At 44.4% G+C, this 15,779-nt stretch overlaps 1 protein-coding gene across 7 annotated transcripts in view; it reads right to left on the bottom strand.

The window, feature by feature from the left end:
- Positions 1-286: 286 nt before the first annotated feature.
- Positions 287-15,779, bottom strand: part of PDE9A (phosphodiesterase 9A) — a 51,988-nt gene continuing 36,495 nt past the window's right edge. For all 7 annotated transcript variants that reach the window (XM_083855420.1, XM_083855423.1, XM_083855421.1 and 4 more), the window contains 9 exons: positions 13,373-13,459; positions 10,335-10,439; positions 9,155-9,237; positions 6,429-6,585; positions 5,194-5,307; positions 4,449-4,553; positions 3,587-3,715; positions 2,746-2,841; positions 287-1,185 (listed from right to left, as the gene is read on the bottom strand). In XM_083855420.1, coding sequence (XP_083711546.1) covers positions 1,135-1,185; positions 2,746-2,841; positions 3,587-3,715; positions 4,449-4,553; positions 5,194-5,307; positions 6,429-6,585; positions 9,155-9,237; positions 10,335-10,439; positions 13,373-13,459 — 927 coding nt within the window. In that variant the 3' untranslated portion in view covers positions 287-1,134. The remainder of the gene's footprint in view (positions 1,186-2,745; positions 2,842-3,586; positions 3,716-4,448; positions 4,554-5,193; positions 5,308-6,428; positions 6,586-9,154; positions 9,238-10,334; positions 10,440-13,372; positions 13,460-15,779) is intronic.

Below are 15,779 nucleotides of genomic sequence, written 5' to 3'. Positions count from 1 at the left end.
AAAGCCATCAATGGAACTGAAGCTCTTCATGATGTACCACAGGAATCATTCTAAGGCTTCTCCTACAAGGAAAACCATCCCTCCCCTCTCCTTCCCTTGCATTCAACAGCCCAACAGCCCCTTCCCTTGCATTCATTATGGGACATTAGTCTTTAGGAACATGGGCAGTTCTCATGTCAACACATACACAAAATGAAACAATAACACCCATTTCTGTAGAAGAATATATTATTTAGCAGATCAGTTTAAAAGTAATAATAATAATAATAAAAAAAAATCTGTACATCTTTGAAGGTGTCTCTTGTTGGGTTTTTTTTTTGCATCAACAAGGATAAAAACGTGTTTGCACCATCGTTTTTTCAGCTTTGTGCTCCCTTCTCTGCTTGTGCTGAAGGATCCCATGGTGTCCATCTGTACCAGGTCACAAAGTGACCCTGCAAACTCACTAAGGTTTCTTCTGATTTCTTCTAGTGTAGAAAAAAAAAAGAAAATTGCATCCACTATGCTGGGCTTCTGAATGTACTGTGAACACTATAAAATTCAGGGAATAACGAGGAGAAATGTGTCATTAGAGCCTACCAGGCAAACAAAAAATGTATGCCAGGAACCCTTGTCAGTGTATAAGCATCTGGTGAGCTATGCTGCCATTAGCATACTGCTGTACACATAGAGAGAGTGTCTTGACTAAAACAACTCCTGGTGCCAGTGCATCATTTCCCAGAAAAGGCTCCTGAGCTAAATTCTGCTTTGTCTCTACAGGCTGCAGGCAGCTGGGTCGCCAAGAAGGCAGATCTGCTGAAGGTTGGAGTGTCCACAGGGAGAATCCTGCTGGGAGGCTGTTGTGGGAATGCTGGAGCCTGGGAAATCCTGCCAGGAGGCTGTGGAAGGAATTCTGGAGCGTGGGGAGTCCTGCCAGGAGGCTGTGCAGGGAATGGCAGAGGCTGGGGAGTGCGCAGTGTCCGACGGCAGCAGCACCTCTGTGGGGAGGCTGTGGATCCATCCCTGCCACCTCTCCCTGTATGGCTCCACTTGGATTTTGACGTAGCCACCACGTCTGCCTGGCTAATACAGTGTTTCTCAAACCAGAGTAGAGCCTCCAGGCTTGTGGTTGATTTGTTCAAAGGCTGTTTGGTCTCACTTTTCAGTGCTGCCGGTCGTCAAACCTTCACTTTTCTGTTTCTGCATCTGGAAAGAGGAGCAGAGCAGGATTAATCCCCCCTGACTCACACTCACAGTGCTGCTGTGAGTCCCACGCTCAGCTCTCCACAAGGCATGTGCAACATTTCCTGGGAAATAATAGGCAGCAGCTTGGAATATCACAGGCATTGTTCCAGCCAAACAGCTCTGGATGAATGTCCTGGGCAAACAGAACTCAATCTTTCTCATCAGCAATTGTACTAGGCTCTCAGATTATTAATTAAGTCCTCTTGTTTCAGAATATTTCTGAATTCAAGCACCTCCTATTTTTTTTTTTAAGACTTCTTCTGCCAATACACTGTAATTAAAGCTCCATCAGTTTGTATAAAAATGCTGTTTTGACAGCTTCTGTAAACCAGAAGTAAAATCTCAGCTCAACTTGAAAGATGAGTAAGACTCAGAAAGTCTGGCAGTCAGATTTGAGTTCTTTTGCCCTCGTTTGAGAAATGCTCCTGTCTAAATGGAAAAACGCCTAAAAGACTTTGTTCTCTTTTAAAATTTACTGCCCTCAGAGCCTGAGCTCTTTGATCAACAAGCCTCAGTACTTGAGCCGCTGAGGGGCTTTTCCTCCAAAGAACTTGGGAGGAGATGGGAGCTACAGCAAAGCTCCCGTTCCAGTCAATGGATGATCAAGTGAAGGAACCTTCATTACCCACATATCAAACAATATCAGCACAATTGGTGCTCCAGGGCACTTCCCAACTCATTTTAATGATGGAGTGGCTCACACTACCCTGCCTGCATGATGAATTTCTTCATGTCAGAAAACTCCCTACTCTGTGATTTACATTAGGACAAGTTTTGTCACAGATCTTGGCAGGGAAAAGAGGCACTGGGAGAGATGTGCAAGAAAGGAGTGCAGGGCAATTGTTACAGGCTGCAGGGAGCTGGACCAGCACTGATGCTGCCCTGGGCACTGCTCTCTGCCCTGCCAGGCTCCCGAGGCAACGCAGACATGCTGAGACAGCAAATGTGGGTACCTGGAACTCCCACCTCTCCTGAGCCTTAAAAAATGAGAGATGCTCTGTACATAGAAGTCCTCAATGAGCAACAAAAGGGCTTCACTGGTCATGTGTTTAATCCTCTTGGGTGCTTTGCCATAACAGAGTGATTCCTCATAAAATGCCAAGCACATCCTTGATAACACACACGTGGCTGAAGTTCCATCCCAGAAAATAAACTCCTGCACTGGTGCTGCAGAGCCTCAAACTGCCCAGCCCCAGAACATTTTGCTGCATTGTAACCCAGACAAGCTCCTTCCCAAAGGAGGGCAGATCCCTCCAGGGGGTTATCCTTGGGGTCTGTGCCTTGCAAGCAGCTCCTTTCCCATGTCCATACTCGTGTGGTTCCTGGTGGACTCTGCAAGGACAAGTTTTTACTGCTTGTGGCACACACCCCTCTCCAGCCAGGTGTAATGAATGTGTTTCTCAGGATAATGATTACACCACAAGCATTCCCACTGTTTCAGAATTAAGCTGCTGCTTAATTAAAATGTTTGGCTTATTCAATTATAATGTTCGCTGTATCAAGGAGATAACTGGAGTTTACCTCTTTCATAGCATCATCTATCTGTTTTAACCCCTCGTAGTGGTCCCTGGATTCCCACAGGGGCTGGAGCATCACCTCCTCCACTTCTGGGAATAGCTAGGTGGAAACAAGAGAGAGAATATCAGCATTTCCTCTTGAATTCCTTAACCTGCTGCATCATTTAGCAGTGCACACCGAAAACGGGCTGGCAGGTGGGGTGTGGAAGGGACACCCCCATTTCTCTGGGTAACCAAACACCTGGTGGGGCAAACACTGAAGCTCTGCTGTAACAGTGGGTCTTTACTGGAGTGCAGCTAGGGGCTCTCTATATCCCAGTCAGCCTCTCCAGTAGAGAAACTGCTTGAGGAGAACTCAGGCAGCAAATCAAGCTCACACATCCGCACACATTATAAGGCTGGCTCAGCAGAGAGGCAGAAGGCTCTCAGCCCCAGCTCAATTTCCAGTAAGTGTTTATTCCATGTGCTGAAGGTGGATCCCAGAGGCCGAAGAGGGGGACCATGTGGTTTTCCTCAGTTATATACAGTCTCAGGTTTGTAGGTGGTACAGGGGGCAGGGCAGGGGGCAAGCGACCATAGGGAAGAGAGGAACAGGACACCAGGCCCCATAGCCAGTGGGGAAACAGGGAAAGGGGATACCATAGGAGGAGTGATGGACTTGCCAAACTCAAAGAGAAGATTGCACAATGTCTGCAAGGATTCATGGGGGAGAAGCCTTTTTTACACCTGGGGTATCTTTAATCTTCGCTTTCCCAGGGCAGGGCAGTTGGAAATTCCTTTAATGGCACAAGGCACTCCACACTCTGCTGTCCCCCTCTTTGGTTTCTGGCCCTGGGTGGATTTACCTTTGTCACTGTTTCAAACATGGGGATGAGGACGAACTTGAGGAACCCGATCTGTGCCGTGGGTTTGGTCACTTTGTCACGGTCCATGAACGGGGCCACCGGGAGCCCCTCGGATTTTTCTCGATCACTCTGGAACAAACCCAGAGACACCAAAGGTTAATCCTGTCTAGGAGGCTGCCAGGTGCTCCAAGCAGATCAGCAGCCCCTCAGATACAGATCACAGAGGTGTTTGAAGATAGCACAGAATAGGGATGTGCTTCCCTCAGGCCAATGTCTGTGCTTTGTGGAGAACAACATCTGAATAAAGAGAATTCTGTTCAGTTATTTCTGCTCAGCACCAGCATCAAAGTGTTCACCTCCAGGCTTACAGGGCAGCTGATTCCCTTTGCAAACCCACTGGACTTGTGAGGTAAAATATATCAGAGCATCCAGAAAGCTGGTAATGGCTCTTGCTGCTCTCAAAGAAAAGGAATAATTCTGTGGTTTCCTCATCATTCTCCAGAGAGTAATTATTTTCAGGTATTCAACCAGAAATTATATCTTCTTCTTTACTAATGATTAAAAGAAAAAATCTGTTGCATCCACTTGCTTACTGAGCAGGTTCTTTTGCTGGCATCCTTCTCCAACTTTCTGTAGTAGAAGCTTTCATAGAATTTTTTTAGGTTGGAAAGGACCTTAAAGATGGAAAGGACCTTAAAGATCACCCAGTTCCAACCTCCTGCCATGGGCAGGGAAACTTCCATTAAACCAGGTAGTTCAGAGCTAGAACCAGACTGGGCTCTCAGATAGTGAAGCACGTGTGGGATTTGAAAATAGCAGAAAATGGTGAAATTGTGCAATTGCACCTCTCCCTCACTCTTACCTGCATAAAATACTCCTCCAGCAAACAATCTACCCAGGGCTCTGCTACTTCCATTGGGCGGACTTCGTTGGAGATGTCACAGCATTTTATCAGTACCATCTTCAGCTGAAAGAGGAAAGAGCATTAAAGTATGCTGCAGCCCTAAAGCCAGTGGGAGGCAATGCTTTCAACCAGGAAGGGCAATTTCAGGATTAAACCAGGGGTCTTAGATGATCTGGATCCTTTTCCCCTCTCTCAGCTGCTCTGTGTAAATCACTTATCCCCTCTCTGCCTTGGTTTCCCCCTCTGCAGCACTGGGATGTGTCACAGTGGGACTTGCACTTATCTGCTGCATGAAGAGATCCAGCCACAAGTGACCATTAAGTTTTTTGTGGAGCACTCAGTGGCAGCTGGGAAGAGATTTCTCTGGAAATTAAAGACAACTGCATTGGGAAATAGAGGAAACTAGAGGTTTTACTCTTACGGAATTTTTTTTGCCCCACAGTAAAGGATAATAAGAATTTTTAGCCTAATAGAGTAAATTTTTTTATTTTCCTGATGGGACTTCAGGATTTCTAAAGCTGGAATAATCTATTTAATATAGAGCACTTCCAAATTCTGATTATTCTTTGGTGGGGCAGAGAATATAGGGAGGATTCTTTTTTTTGATAATATATATTAAATCTCAGTTTTTAAACAAACAAATGTTAATCTATAAGCTTCCACTCCATGCACAGAAAAATAACAATCCACAAAACCGCCTTACACAGGTCATGTGTTCTTCATTTGTGTAATCGAAGTTTTCCATTTTTTCCTTGAAAGAATCCAGTATTTCTGCGTGTCTCGCCATGTCTGTAGCCAGGATTAACGTAATTATCCCCTAGCAAAGAAAACATGTTCACATATTAACTTGACATTCCTGACAAAGTCTGCTAATGCAAAGCCAAGTAGGGTCTGTCTTGCACACAAAATGCCTCAGATGCACTGAATTGTTCATGCTGGAAGGGGAAGTTTCTGAGCTGGCAAGGAAATGGGAAGAGGGTTATAAAGAGTTTGTGGTACATGAGGATCATGGTTTTCTGTGGTGTTCCAGAGACACTGAGGTTTTTCCTTTCTGATTGACTAATTGTAGAAAAGCAAACTGTACAACAGGATGTTAAGAGCCACACTCTGGCTGCCAAGATCCACTTTCATCTCCTTGGAAGGCACTGTGGGTTTTGCTGCTGACTCTTAGTGGCCCTGAGACAAAAATCACGGTGTGGATGCCAGCTGTGCCCATCCTCTTTGGATTAAGGGCTTTGAAACACTGACATGTGGACAAGGAGTTCTGTATCCTCCTTCTGTGCAGAGGTTACGATGGGAAAACATGTGGTTAATTTAAAGTTGTGGGTTTTCATACAGAATAGTCCATTTTGGGCCCGTGCCAGTTTCCCATACACTGGCAGAATCAGGAACCCCAACCAGCCCTTATACTGCTTTTTCTCTCAGTGTGTAAGGAAGGTGTAAGATGGAAATTAAGACTGAATTTTGGCCCTTAGAGCCCTAATGGGAATTGTAACATTGTTCAGTGCCTCAGAGATAACTGTGATGACTCCCAGTGCACCAGGGCCTCTTCCAGCAGTACAAAGTGATCTGCTGTTGCAAATCTTTTCGCACTTTGAAGCCCCTCTTAAAATTAATGCAGTGTTCCCTTAAAGCATAAACTTCTGCCATGAAAGCTTAATCCTTCCCCAGTCAGAGCTAATTGGCTCCTCCAACAATATAAATATCTCATCCCCAAAATGTCATAGGCTTTATTAGTCAGGATGTGCTCATTATTCCTCAGCAGCGCATTCCAGGGAGTGCTGCTGTGGAAATTTTCCAAGAATCCCTCTTGGATCTTTCCAGTGTGAGGGGCTTTTTCATCCCTGCCCTCCAGGGAGAATGAATCACCCTCATTGTGGGACAGAGATGGGTGTTTATAACCTCAGGAACAGTGTGTGCAGGAGCAGCATTCCTCACCTGCCTTATCTGCTTGAACTGCTCCTGGTCCACGTTGGAGAAGATGTTGAACTCAGGCTGGGAGATGATCTGGAAGGCCACGGCGCAGTGGTGGTTCTCCAGCGGGGAGATGTCGTTGTAGCGCACGGCCAGCTCCGTCCGCGCATTGATCTGGTACCTGAGGGCAGGGAAAGCAGTGAGGGGAAAATAACCTCCTGAAGATGTTGTAATTTTCTAGGAGAATGGTTTCTCCCTTCTGACTCCCTGGAATTCCTTACCATTTAGAGTGACCCTTCCTTCCTTCTTTGACCCCATTGGCTGTGGTCCAGCTATCTCTTCCCTGACCAGGAGGCTATAAATTGTCTCCCCTTCCTTTGTTCTACCTCTTTCCCCCTTGGAATTTCAGAGAATAAATGCCTGGGATAAAGGTCCCGGGGAAAGGGCCTCTTCTGAAATCTTACCTTGTCCTTGGTATAATTCTCTCCAAATCCTCCTAATAACTGAGCTAGCTAAAGCCCTCGGGAGGAGGGCAGGAGAGTGAATTATACATGCAGACACCCTCCTGTTGGGACACTCTTCAATACTACTGCTCCTTTATGGGGGTGTGACACAGTCCCCCAGGGCCCAGTGTGTTCCAGGCAGTCACAGGTGGATGAGGATAAAGAATGCGGGATGAGCCTCCCTTGCAACTCTGAGATTTGTTTATTACAAAAGCATAACATAAAACACAACCTAACTCAAAGACAGAGCACAAGCTAGGACCTTAAAAATCTCTAAACGAAAGTGAAAGAAAAAGTTCTCTCTAAAAGAAAAATGAAAGGAAAAGTCTTTCCCTCAGGGCAGGACAGTGAGTTTTAAGGGACTCCTCTGGGGGCTGAGTTCAGGGTAAGGATCCAATAGGGAGAGGGGAACATGGCAGGGATTTCAGTACTGAAACCAATGAAGAAGCACAGAGGGACAGGAACAATCTAATAAGGCATCAAAAATCGGGAGATTCATAGGGAACATTCTGGAAGAAAAGGCAGGGTTAGGGAAGGATTGATAGCTACATAGGTGAATGCAATCTAGACAGTACTAACAGTACAGGGAAGGGAGGTGGTACAATTTAGGACTAAATTATTAATATAAGAGACAGCAAAACAACCCATTTAACATAAAACCATACTGCAACAGCCGCCAGCTGCTCCAAACTGTGGATTCCCTTGGAACCTTTTGGGGGAATTCCCAGAGTCTTGCCTTGGAAGGACCTACCATGGAGTTTCCCTGTGTAGGCTGAAAGAGGATTTCCCACATGGTGCCCTGCAGAACTACTGCCAGTCTACCTTGGATTGCTTCTCCCTTTGGCCACTTAACCCTGCCCACTCCAATTGTTCATCCATCATCCCCTCTACAGGTCACTGACCTTTGCCTTGCCCTTTGTACTGCCCCCATGCCCTTAGACCATTGGTCCCTTGCAATGGCTTTGGCTTCTTTTTTTCCCTTGCCAAGATCAGGATGAATAACATGGGAAATGTAGATGTTGAGTTTGGACTTGGAATGTTTATTATCTCTTATCTATTTACAGTATTTACAGACTCACGTGCCCTGAGCTCCAACCAGCATGCTAAGAAAACGAGGTAAAATGGAGAGCTTCTCCATCTCTACCAGGTCTTTTCAAGGACAACCTGTCCAATTATGAAATGCCACCTAAATTATTTTTATTTTAAACCAAATAACTAACTACTTGAAGTCTGCAATGCAGACTCCATCAACCAATTACAGAAAAACACCTAAACCCATGAAGAAGGAAGAAGGTGAAGAGGAAGGACCTAAACACCCAAATCCCTCCATATTAACTCACATATATTAATACATACTAAAATCTTAAATCTAAGTTTCTAGCATTCCAACAGTCCCTGACCCCAATTTAGGCCTGTGCACACCCCATGGCCAGATCTTGGTGTCCCTGATCCATTCAGCTTGCTGGAATAAACCTCACTGGAATTTATCATCCAAAAAGGCCCTTGCAGCTTTGGGTGGTTTTGGTTGTTCGTATTAAATTGGATTTTCAGAGAAAATGGATATCATTTTAATATAATCTCAGGCATTGATTTCCCTCAGTGGATGAACATTTACACAAAAGGGTGGTTTTTTTCCTTCTTTAAATTTTTCCACATTTCTAGTTTAAAATGACACAGAACAAAACCAGAAGGAACTCTTCATGTCTAATTCAATCCCCACTAATGGCAAATGCAGAGATTCTCACCGATCCCAGTCAGAACTGGGTTCAGCTCTCATTTAATGAATAGTTACAAATAAATGAGATTCTTTCACATGGACACAAAAGTGTCTGTGGGCCAACGGCAATAATTCCCTCACATGAAAATAAATAAAGTACACTTCATGATTTATAATTATGAAATAAAGTGTAAACTAAAATCCCCCTTTGCATTTTAGTGTAATTATTCCATTATAATAATTGATAGCTCTATTATCAGCTGTAAAGTATTTCACCTTCTTTTCTCAGGAGTTGGGGGGAAAAGTGTTGGAATAGAAATCTGAAAAAATAATTTTCCTAACAGAACCAAGAACAGCTGGCAAACCCCAACCCAGACCTGAGCTCTGCTTTGGCCCACGTGTGAGTGACCAGCAGAGCCTTGGGAAAAGGTCAGGCTGTGAGAAGGAAAATCTGATCTACCAAAAAATGCCAACCAGTGTTACCTTCCCAATAAACTTTAAGGGAAGAGAAAGCAAGAGAAGGGACTCACGTATTGTTATAGCCAGGATGGTCCAAGTCGTGGCACACTGCTGCAGTCATGAGAATCAAAATGTCAATTTGGGAAAATTTCTCCTGTAAAATACAAAACATGAGCATAGTATTACGGTTTCTACTTCCTGTATCCCTGTAAATTAAAAGAAATAAAGAAACCAGATATATCTATTTCTTAGAGAAGCGTAAATCTGAGGAAAATGAAGCATTTTTCCTTAGATGAATTTACTTCAGTCAAGAAGGAGAAATCTGCCTTCCCTTCCAGTAAAAATGACTCAGATTTGCCTTTGTTGCATTAAGTAACAGCAGCTCAGAGGAGGCAATTTCCTTGAAACTCGCTATTACTGCAGAGATCATATAAAAGCACTGAGACATTAGTACAGTCTCTTACACGTCATTTGAGCACCCTGATTAGTTAAAGGGAGGACTGGAGGGTGGCTCCGTTGCCATTGCATCTTGCATTAACTAAAGTTAGGAAAAGAGTGAGAAAAATCAAATGTTGTGTTCCCACAGCTTTTGAATAGCATGGACTTACATTAAAGAAAGTTTTTCTTCATACTGCTACTGGCAAGAAAACAGACTTAGGCCAGTAACTGATATGTGTAACTATGGAGGAAAAAAGGGCCTTTTTTAAGTGAAAAAAAAAGCAGTTTTGTAAATAAATAAAATGAATATATGAGTACAGATTATCCAGGGAGTGAAATTATTTGATGCCTACAGTTTTGGACAAAACAAAGGTCAAATGTGTGTCTTGCAAACAATACATGCCAGGCTACAGGACAAGCACAGGTGAAAACACACATTTGGAGAAAAACCTCCTGTGGGAACATTTTGTGTCCCAAATAAAGAACATACCCACAGGCCACAATTCAGTAAGAGTTTGGCTGTCATTCCTAAATGTTTCACTCCACCACAGTACAAACTGTGGACATCCAAGAGGTGAAATTACCTTCCAAGCAGCCTCAGAAAGGTGTGCAGGTGCTTGGGGTCAGGAATGGGATGTCTGAGTGAGCAGCCAGAGGTGGAAATGCAACACCTCTCCTTGTGTGCCCAGGGACTGAGCAAGTGCAGCCCTCTCAAAGGCCACTGTTTGCCAGCAGGCTGGTGGCCCATTTTGCAGGAGAGGTGGCTGAGGTTTCAGGATGGAAATGGATTGGAGCCATGGAGGGGGGTGGTACCTGGAGACTGCAGAGGGAGATCATGCTGTACATCATCTGGGTCACGCAGAAGCAGTGCCGGAAATTGTGGAAGGGGTTGTTTCTGTAGTTGTCGTGAATACACAGCTGCAGAGAGAGGGAATGGAGCTGTCAGAGGTGGCAGAGCTGTTTTACCAAGCCCTGTGTATCTTTAAAGGAGTCCTAAGGGGCCCAGGATTATTCTCTGCTAGGACAGAGTGACAGCACAGGGCCTCTGACACTTTCTGCCTTCCTGAGTGAGATTTCTGTGTTCTAAGAATTCACCAGCAGGTAAAGCTCACAGAAAATCCCCTCTCATATCAGCCAGCAATGGGCAAACATCCCAGCACAGCTGCATCTCATTCCTGAAGAGAGGACTCTGTGGTCTCATGCTGAATTTCTGTTTCAAACCTTGCAGTGACTAAATGGTGACCTTGGGGACTGTAAAGGGCTCAGAGCCCAGCCCTGTCTCCTTCTCCTGCTGAATACAAACTGCAGCTCTGATACCTTGGGGGCTGAAATGTGGCTGTCATTCCATTTGCCAATGCTCAGAGGTGGCACTTTGGGATGTGCTGCTTGGCAAAGAAAAGATGTGAATGGACACCAGGCTGGAGCACACCTGGGTGGGTTTTCTACACCAGTCAGCCTTGGGAGAGATGGAGCTGTCCTGGGCTCACAGGAGCCATTGTTGTGTGGTTTAACTTTCTACAGATGCTGGCTTGGTTGCCCTCATTCCACAGGCAGGATAAAGCCAGGCTGGCTGAGGGAGGCTGGCACAGCTGGGTTGGCACATGCCATGGTCATTATTCCAATGCTCCTCTGATTTCCTGTCCCTCACAAAGCAGCCAAGAGTCAGCAGCACTGCTGGACCCTTCTGCAGAATCCTCCTCCATAGCCTGGACCCCAGAGAGCCTTCATGCACATGCCTCAGTTACTGAGCCTGAATTAATGACATGGACAGAATTCCTGTCCCCTTCCCCAGCTAAATCAGGATTTTACTTCAGGAGTCCTCACACCCCATCAGGATCAAACACTTTAACCCATCACCTGACTTCTAGGCAACCTCAAAGCTTCAGATGAGGTCAAGAGAAATGTGGTACTTCAATGCTTATTCAATATCAGTGGGTTTCATTGCAAGAGCTGCACAGATTATTCTGCAGCAAGGACTTTAGAAACACATTTCATTATTTTAAAATGACGTAGGAATGGCACAATGTGGTTGTCATCCAGGCTCACAGGTGGTATTTCACAACCTACACACGGACACCTGTGGCACTGCACAAACCTGCATGGATGTAATGCTCACATCCAGCACTGCAGCCCAGAGCATCCCAGGGGACTCCTACTCAGAGCACTGAAGAGATGGAGTGAATGCATTGCATTAATCACTCTTTCCTCCTCTTTCTAGAAGACTTCTGTAGCCAGTGGATGTGGGAGCAAGAAAGGCAGGATAAGCATGAGGTGGCTTTTTCTCTCCCACTTGAGTTCAAAGTGATGTCCATATTGTATCTGGGGAGGTATCCCACTTTGGAGCAGAGCCCTTGAGGCTTTTATAATTAATCTTTCTTTCTGCAAGAAGATAGGAGACCTCACCCTGTCTCACCTTTGTAGAAAATACACAACAACCTCCCCTTTTGTTGCTCAGAGTAAGGCTGCCTTAAATGTTAGTGGTGACAAATTGCTTGGAGACACAAGCTGGGGGAAGCTGCCTGCAGCAGTGTGTGTGGGTGGGCTGTTGGTGTGTGTTGACATATCACCTTGCTTCCCATGTTTTTGGGCTGTGAAACAGGAGGAGGAGGAGATCTTCTGGTTTATCTACCCTCTGTTCCCCTTGTTTGTGTTGGGTGTCATCCCACCCCTTGTCTTCAGCTGCTTTGTGAGGTCGACACCACCCAGCTCTTCATTTGCCTTCTTCAGAGAGAAAGTTTTACCAGCTTTTGATCATTTTTGGTGCCTCTTTTAATGCAGTCATATTATTTTTCTTAAAAAGGCTCCACCAGTGCTTGGAGTAAATTTCAGGTGAGCCTTCTGTGGTGACATTTTATCCCTTATTCCAGGCTTTGCTCAGCCTTGTGCCTCGTTCTCTCCCTCCTGCAGCAGGACACCAGCAGTGACAGCCCCATGTGCCTCCTGCCATTGCTGTACTGTGATGTACCCAGTCCTTTCTTTGTATTTTCCAGTTTTGGAACATTTTTAGGAGTCTACATCCATTTAAAACAGTGCCCTCTACACTCTGCAAGCTCCTCAGGGAATTAGAAGAGATTATTGAGATGTAAGTCTTTAGTACAGGAATTCTATGAAGCATCTGTATGAGGTTTTAAATTATTAATCAATTTGTGAGACGCAGAGGTAAGTTTTTGCTAGTTATAATTCCTCAGACTATCCCTAGATGCTTTTTAAACAATGGTTAAAATATTTACTGCTCTACAGTTCTCTAGGAACATGATGGGCTTTTTCTAAGAAAGCCAATATATTCCTCAGCTTTTTAGCAAACACTTTCCTATACTTTTCCTTGGACCTTCAAACTCATTGCTTTTTAAATATTCAAGTGTTTCTTCCTTAGACATCTCACTTTTGGTATGATCTCAGCTTTCTCACATTTTGCATCTCTGCAACATTCTCACATCAAAGACTGAAGCAAAGAAAGTTACCTTCTCAGCAATTCCTTTTCCTTCCTGACTTGCTCTTTTCTCTACTCCCTGTGATTTAGTACATTGAATGATCATTGCACATATTGGCACTTTTTAGCTATATCTGAAGGCACTTGTCTTTGCCTCCATTTACAGTAGGTATCAAGAGCATTCAGCAGGAATGAACTGCTTTCAGTAACCGAAACCTCAGCAAATGAATGCAAAAACAGTTAAAAAGAGTCATTTGTGACCACAAGAATGCAAACATTTTCTGAAGTACTTAAATTTTAGGAATTTTTATAGACTGACTGCATTCATTGAGATTACTCATGTTAACTCTATGACTAAATGCCTTGTTTATTGATTTTTGAATGTGAAAAATTGCAAACACCAGTAACTTGAAACACTCACCAGCCACCTCTTCAGCGTGATAGGATTGATGTTGAAGTCTTTTACCAGCCCAAGGTCATGGTACATGTGCTCCAAACAGCTCAGCATCTGCAGCCAGGAACAGGCAGGTTATTGTTGGCTCTGTAAATATCCCTTGAGGACACCCTGTGAAGTGAATTTCCCTCTTGCAATCATCAAATAATTGCAGAGCCCTCTTTAGATGAAAGAAAAATGTTCAAAGATTGCATGATTAAAGACAGTGCAAGAGGGGAGACAGGAGAGAGTCTGAAAGCTTTTTGAAGCAGCCACGCTGCTGTTGGCTTCACAGGTTTTGTGCAGGGCTTTGAATATCACACCAGCACTCTTCAGTAATTGTGATTCGTGTGTGTCACAGCAATTCCTGCTCGCAAAAAAAAAAAAAAAAAAAAAAAAAAAAAGAAAAGAAAAGAAAAAAAAAAAGTATTGCCATTTTTCCAGTTCAGCTGGGATGTGTCCTATAGCTCAGTGAAACCAGTGGGAGCTTTTCCCTGGCTGTGCAGAAGTGGATCAGGCTCTAGCTGAATAGAAAATGACAGCAGAAAAGAAGAGATCCCTAAAGAAACATTTATTTCAGACATTTGTCAATGCCTTCTTTCTTTATGACTTCTTGTGTGCTCCCAACTCCACTATCTTAGCTCATATTTCTTGTTTAAAAGATTTCCCATTATAACCCTACAAAATTGCAGCAGTTTTGTGATTATCCCTCTTATGGAGACTGTAACTATGAGTGCCAATAGCTGAAATGCAAGGACAGGCACCTCTTTTGAGACAACACCTGCTCTGCAGTGGCAAGGGGAATGCAGGTCATTTAACATCACTCCTCACATCTAATCATCCCTCATATTTAATCATTTGGGCTTGAAAGAATTGAAACCAAAAGGTATTGATAACCTCAAGTGTCTGGGTGCTCAACAGCTTCCACCAGTTCCTCCATGAACAGGTTTCCTGGAGTTCAGGAGTTTATGTGTACCTGCATTCCCATTTCTGAAGGGCAGATCTGCAGAGGGATGGAATGTGGCCATTGTGTTAGAAAATGCAGCTCTCAGACTGTAAAGCCATCCAGGGGTTTCAACAAGATGAGTATAATGTCATAAATACAATCCTGGAGGCATTTATAGCTAATTTTCTGTTATTTAAGAAATCATAGAATCTCACCAGAAAAATAATTTAATCTAATGAAACTTTATATTTATCCAGGGAATAAATATAAGTCATGGAGTAACAACAGGGCTGATTTTGAATAATCCAAACAGGAAGAGACTTTCCTGCAAGACCTGAGGGACAATGCCATGTGCTGAATGCTGCTCAGATCACATAGACAGCATTTTGCTGAATATCCCCTTGTCCTGCTAGAATATATGTTTTGTAATAGTCCCATAAAAGACTTTCCAAGACAATAAACTTTATCCAGAAGTGCTGCATTACCCTTAGAAATGCAGCTGTTGCCAAGAGAGCTTTGGGTGAGTGATGAGGCAACTCTCAGTCCCAAATTTCCTGCCCCTGAACACAGGAGAATCTCAGTTTTCACTTTTAGCTTTCCTGGTCAGCAGCAAAAGCTTGAACATGGGGCTCTTGTAAGGCTAGAAAAGTGAGGGGGCATTTGAGAAGGAGGATCCAGGCTTGCAGCAAAGCTGTGTTTACTGAGATGCAGCAGAGCACATTATTCATTTGCTCGCAGATGACCGAGGTCTGTGACCTGCCTGTCCCACACTGAGCACTGAGTGGGCAAACACTCAGTGCTAAACAAGCACTGACAGAATTGAAATATTCTCTGTAAACATAAAGCAGAGCTAAGAGGGCGAGATAAACCCATATGGTGCTCAGCTCACCACAGCTTGTGTGGAATCTCATTTCTGAGCAGACTCCTCCTCGCAGGGCAAGTTTAATCTCCACACCCTCCTGTTTGCCTTGTTCATGCCACCACATAAATGTTTCCTAAGCCCTCTGAGTGAGTTACTGTGCTAAAGCACTGTCCCCCAGCCCACTGGAAACCGTGGATAATGGGTTTTGTCTCTCCTCATTCTTTCTTAATAGTCAGAACAACAATAATCCAGCAGCATTATGGTGCACCTGTCAGACTGTAATTCCCTCTTGCTGCCAAGACCTGACAGGCACTTATGGCCATGGAACAGAGAAAAGGGGCTGCAGAGGGAGCAGTGGCTGCAGAAGGGAAGCTCTGCCAGCTTCAGTGAATGGGAGATGGACCCAAAGCCACCAGAGAGCCCTTCTGCTGCTCTTCCAGACACAGGAAATATCCTGAAGGGAATGTGCTGTTCCTGTGGATGTGGAATGGGGTGTTTTTCCTTGTCATGCTGAGCCAGAATTACTCTCTGTGCACAACCTCTGAGAAGGTAATTAGGGTGATTGCTGCTGGGGGTGCTGCCAAGAA

This window comes from Zosterops lateralis (assembly GCF_965231275.1).
Source record: "Zosterops lateralis genome assembly, chromosome: 2".
In the NCBI taxonomy this organism is placed as follows: Eukaryota; Metazoa; Chordata; class Aves; order Passeriformes; family Zosteropidae; genus Zosterops; species Zosterops lateralis.
This window is presented reverse-complemented; position numbering and strand designations above follow the sequence as displayed.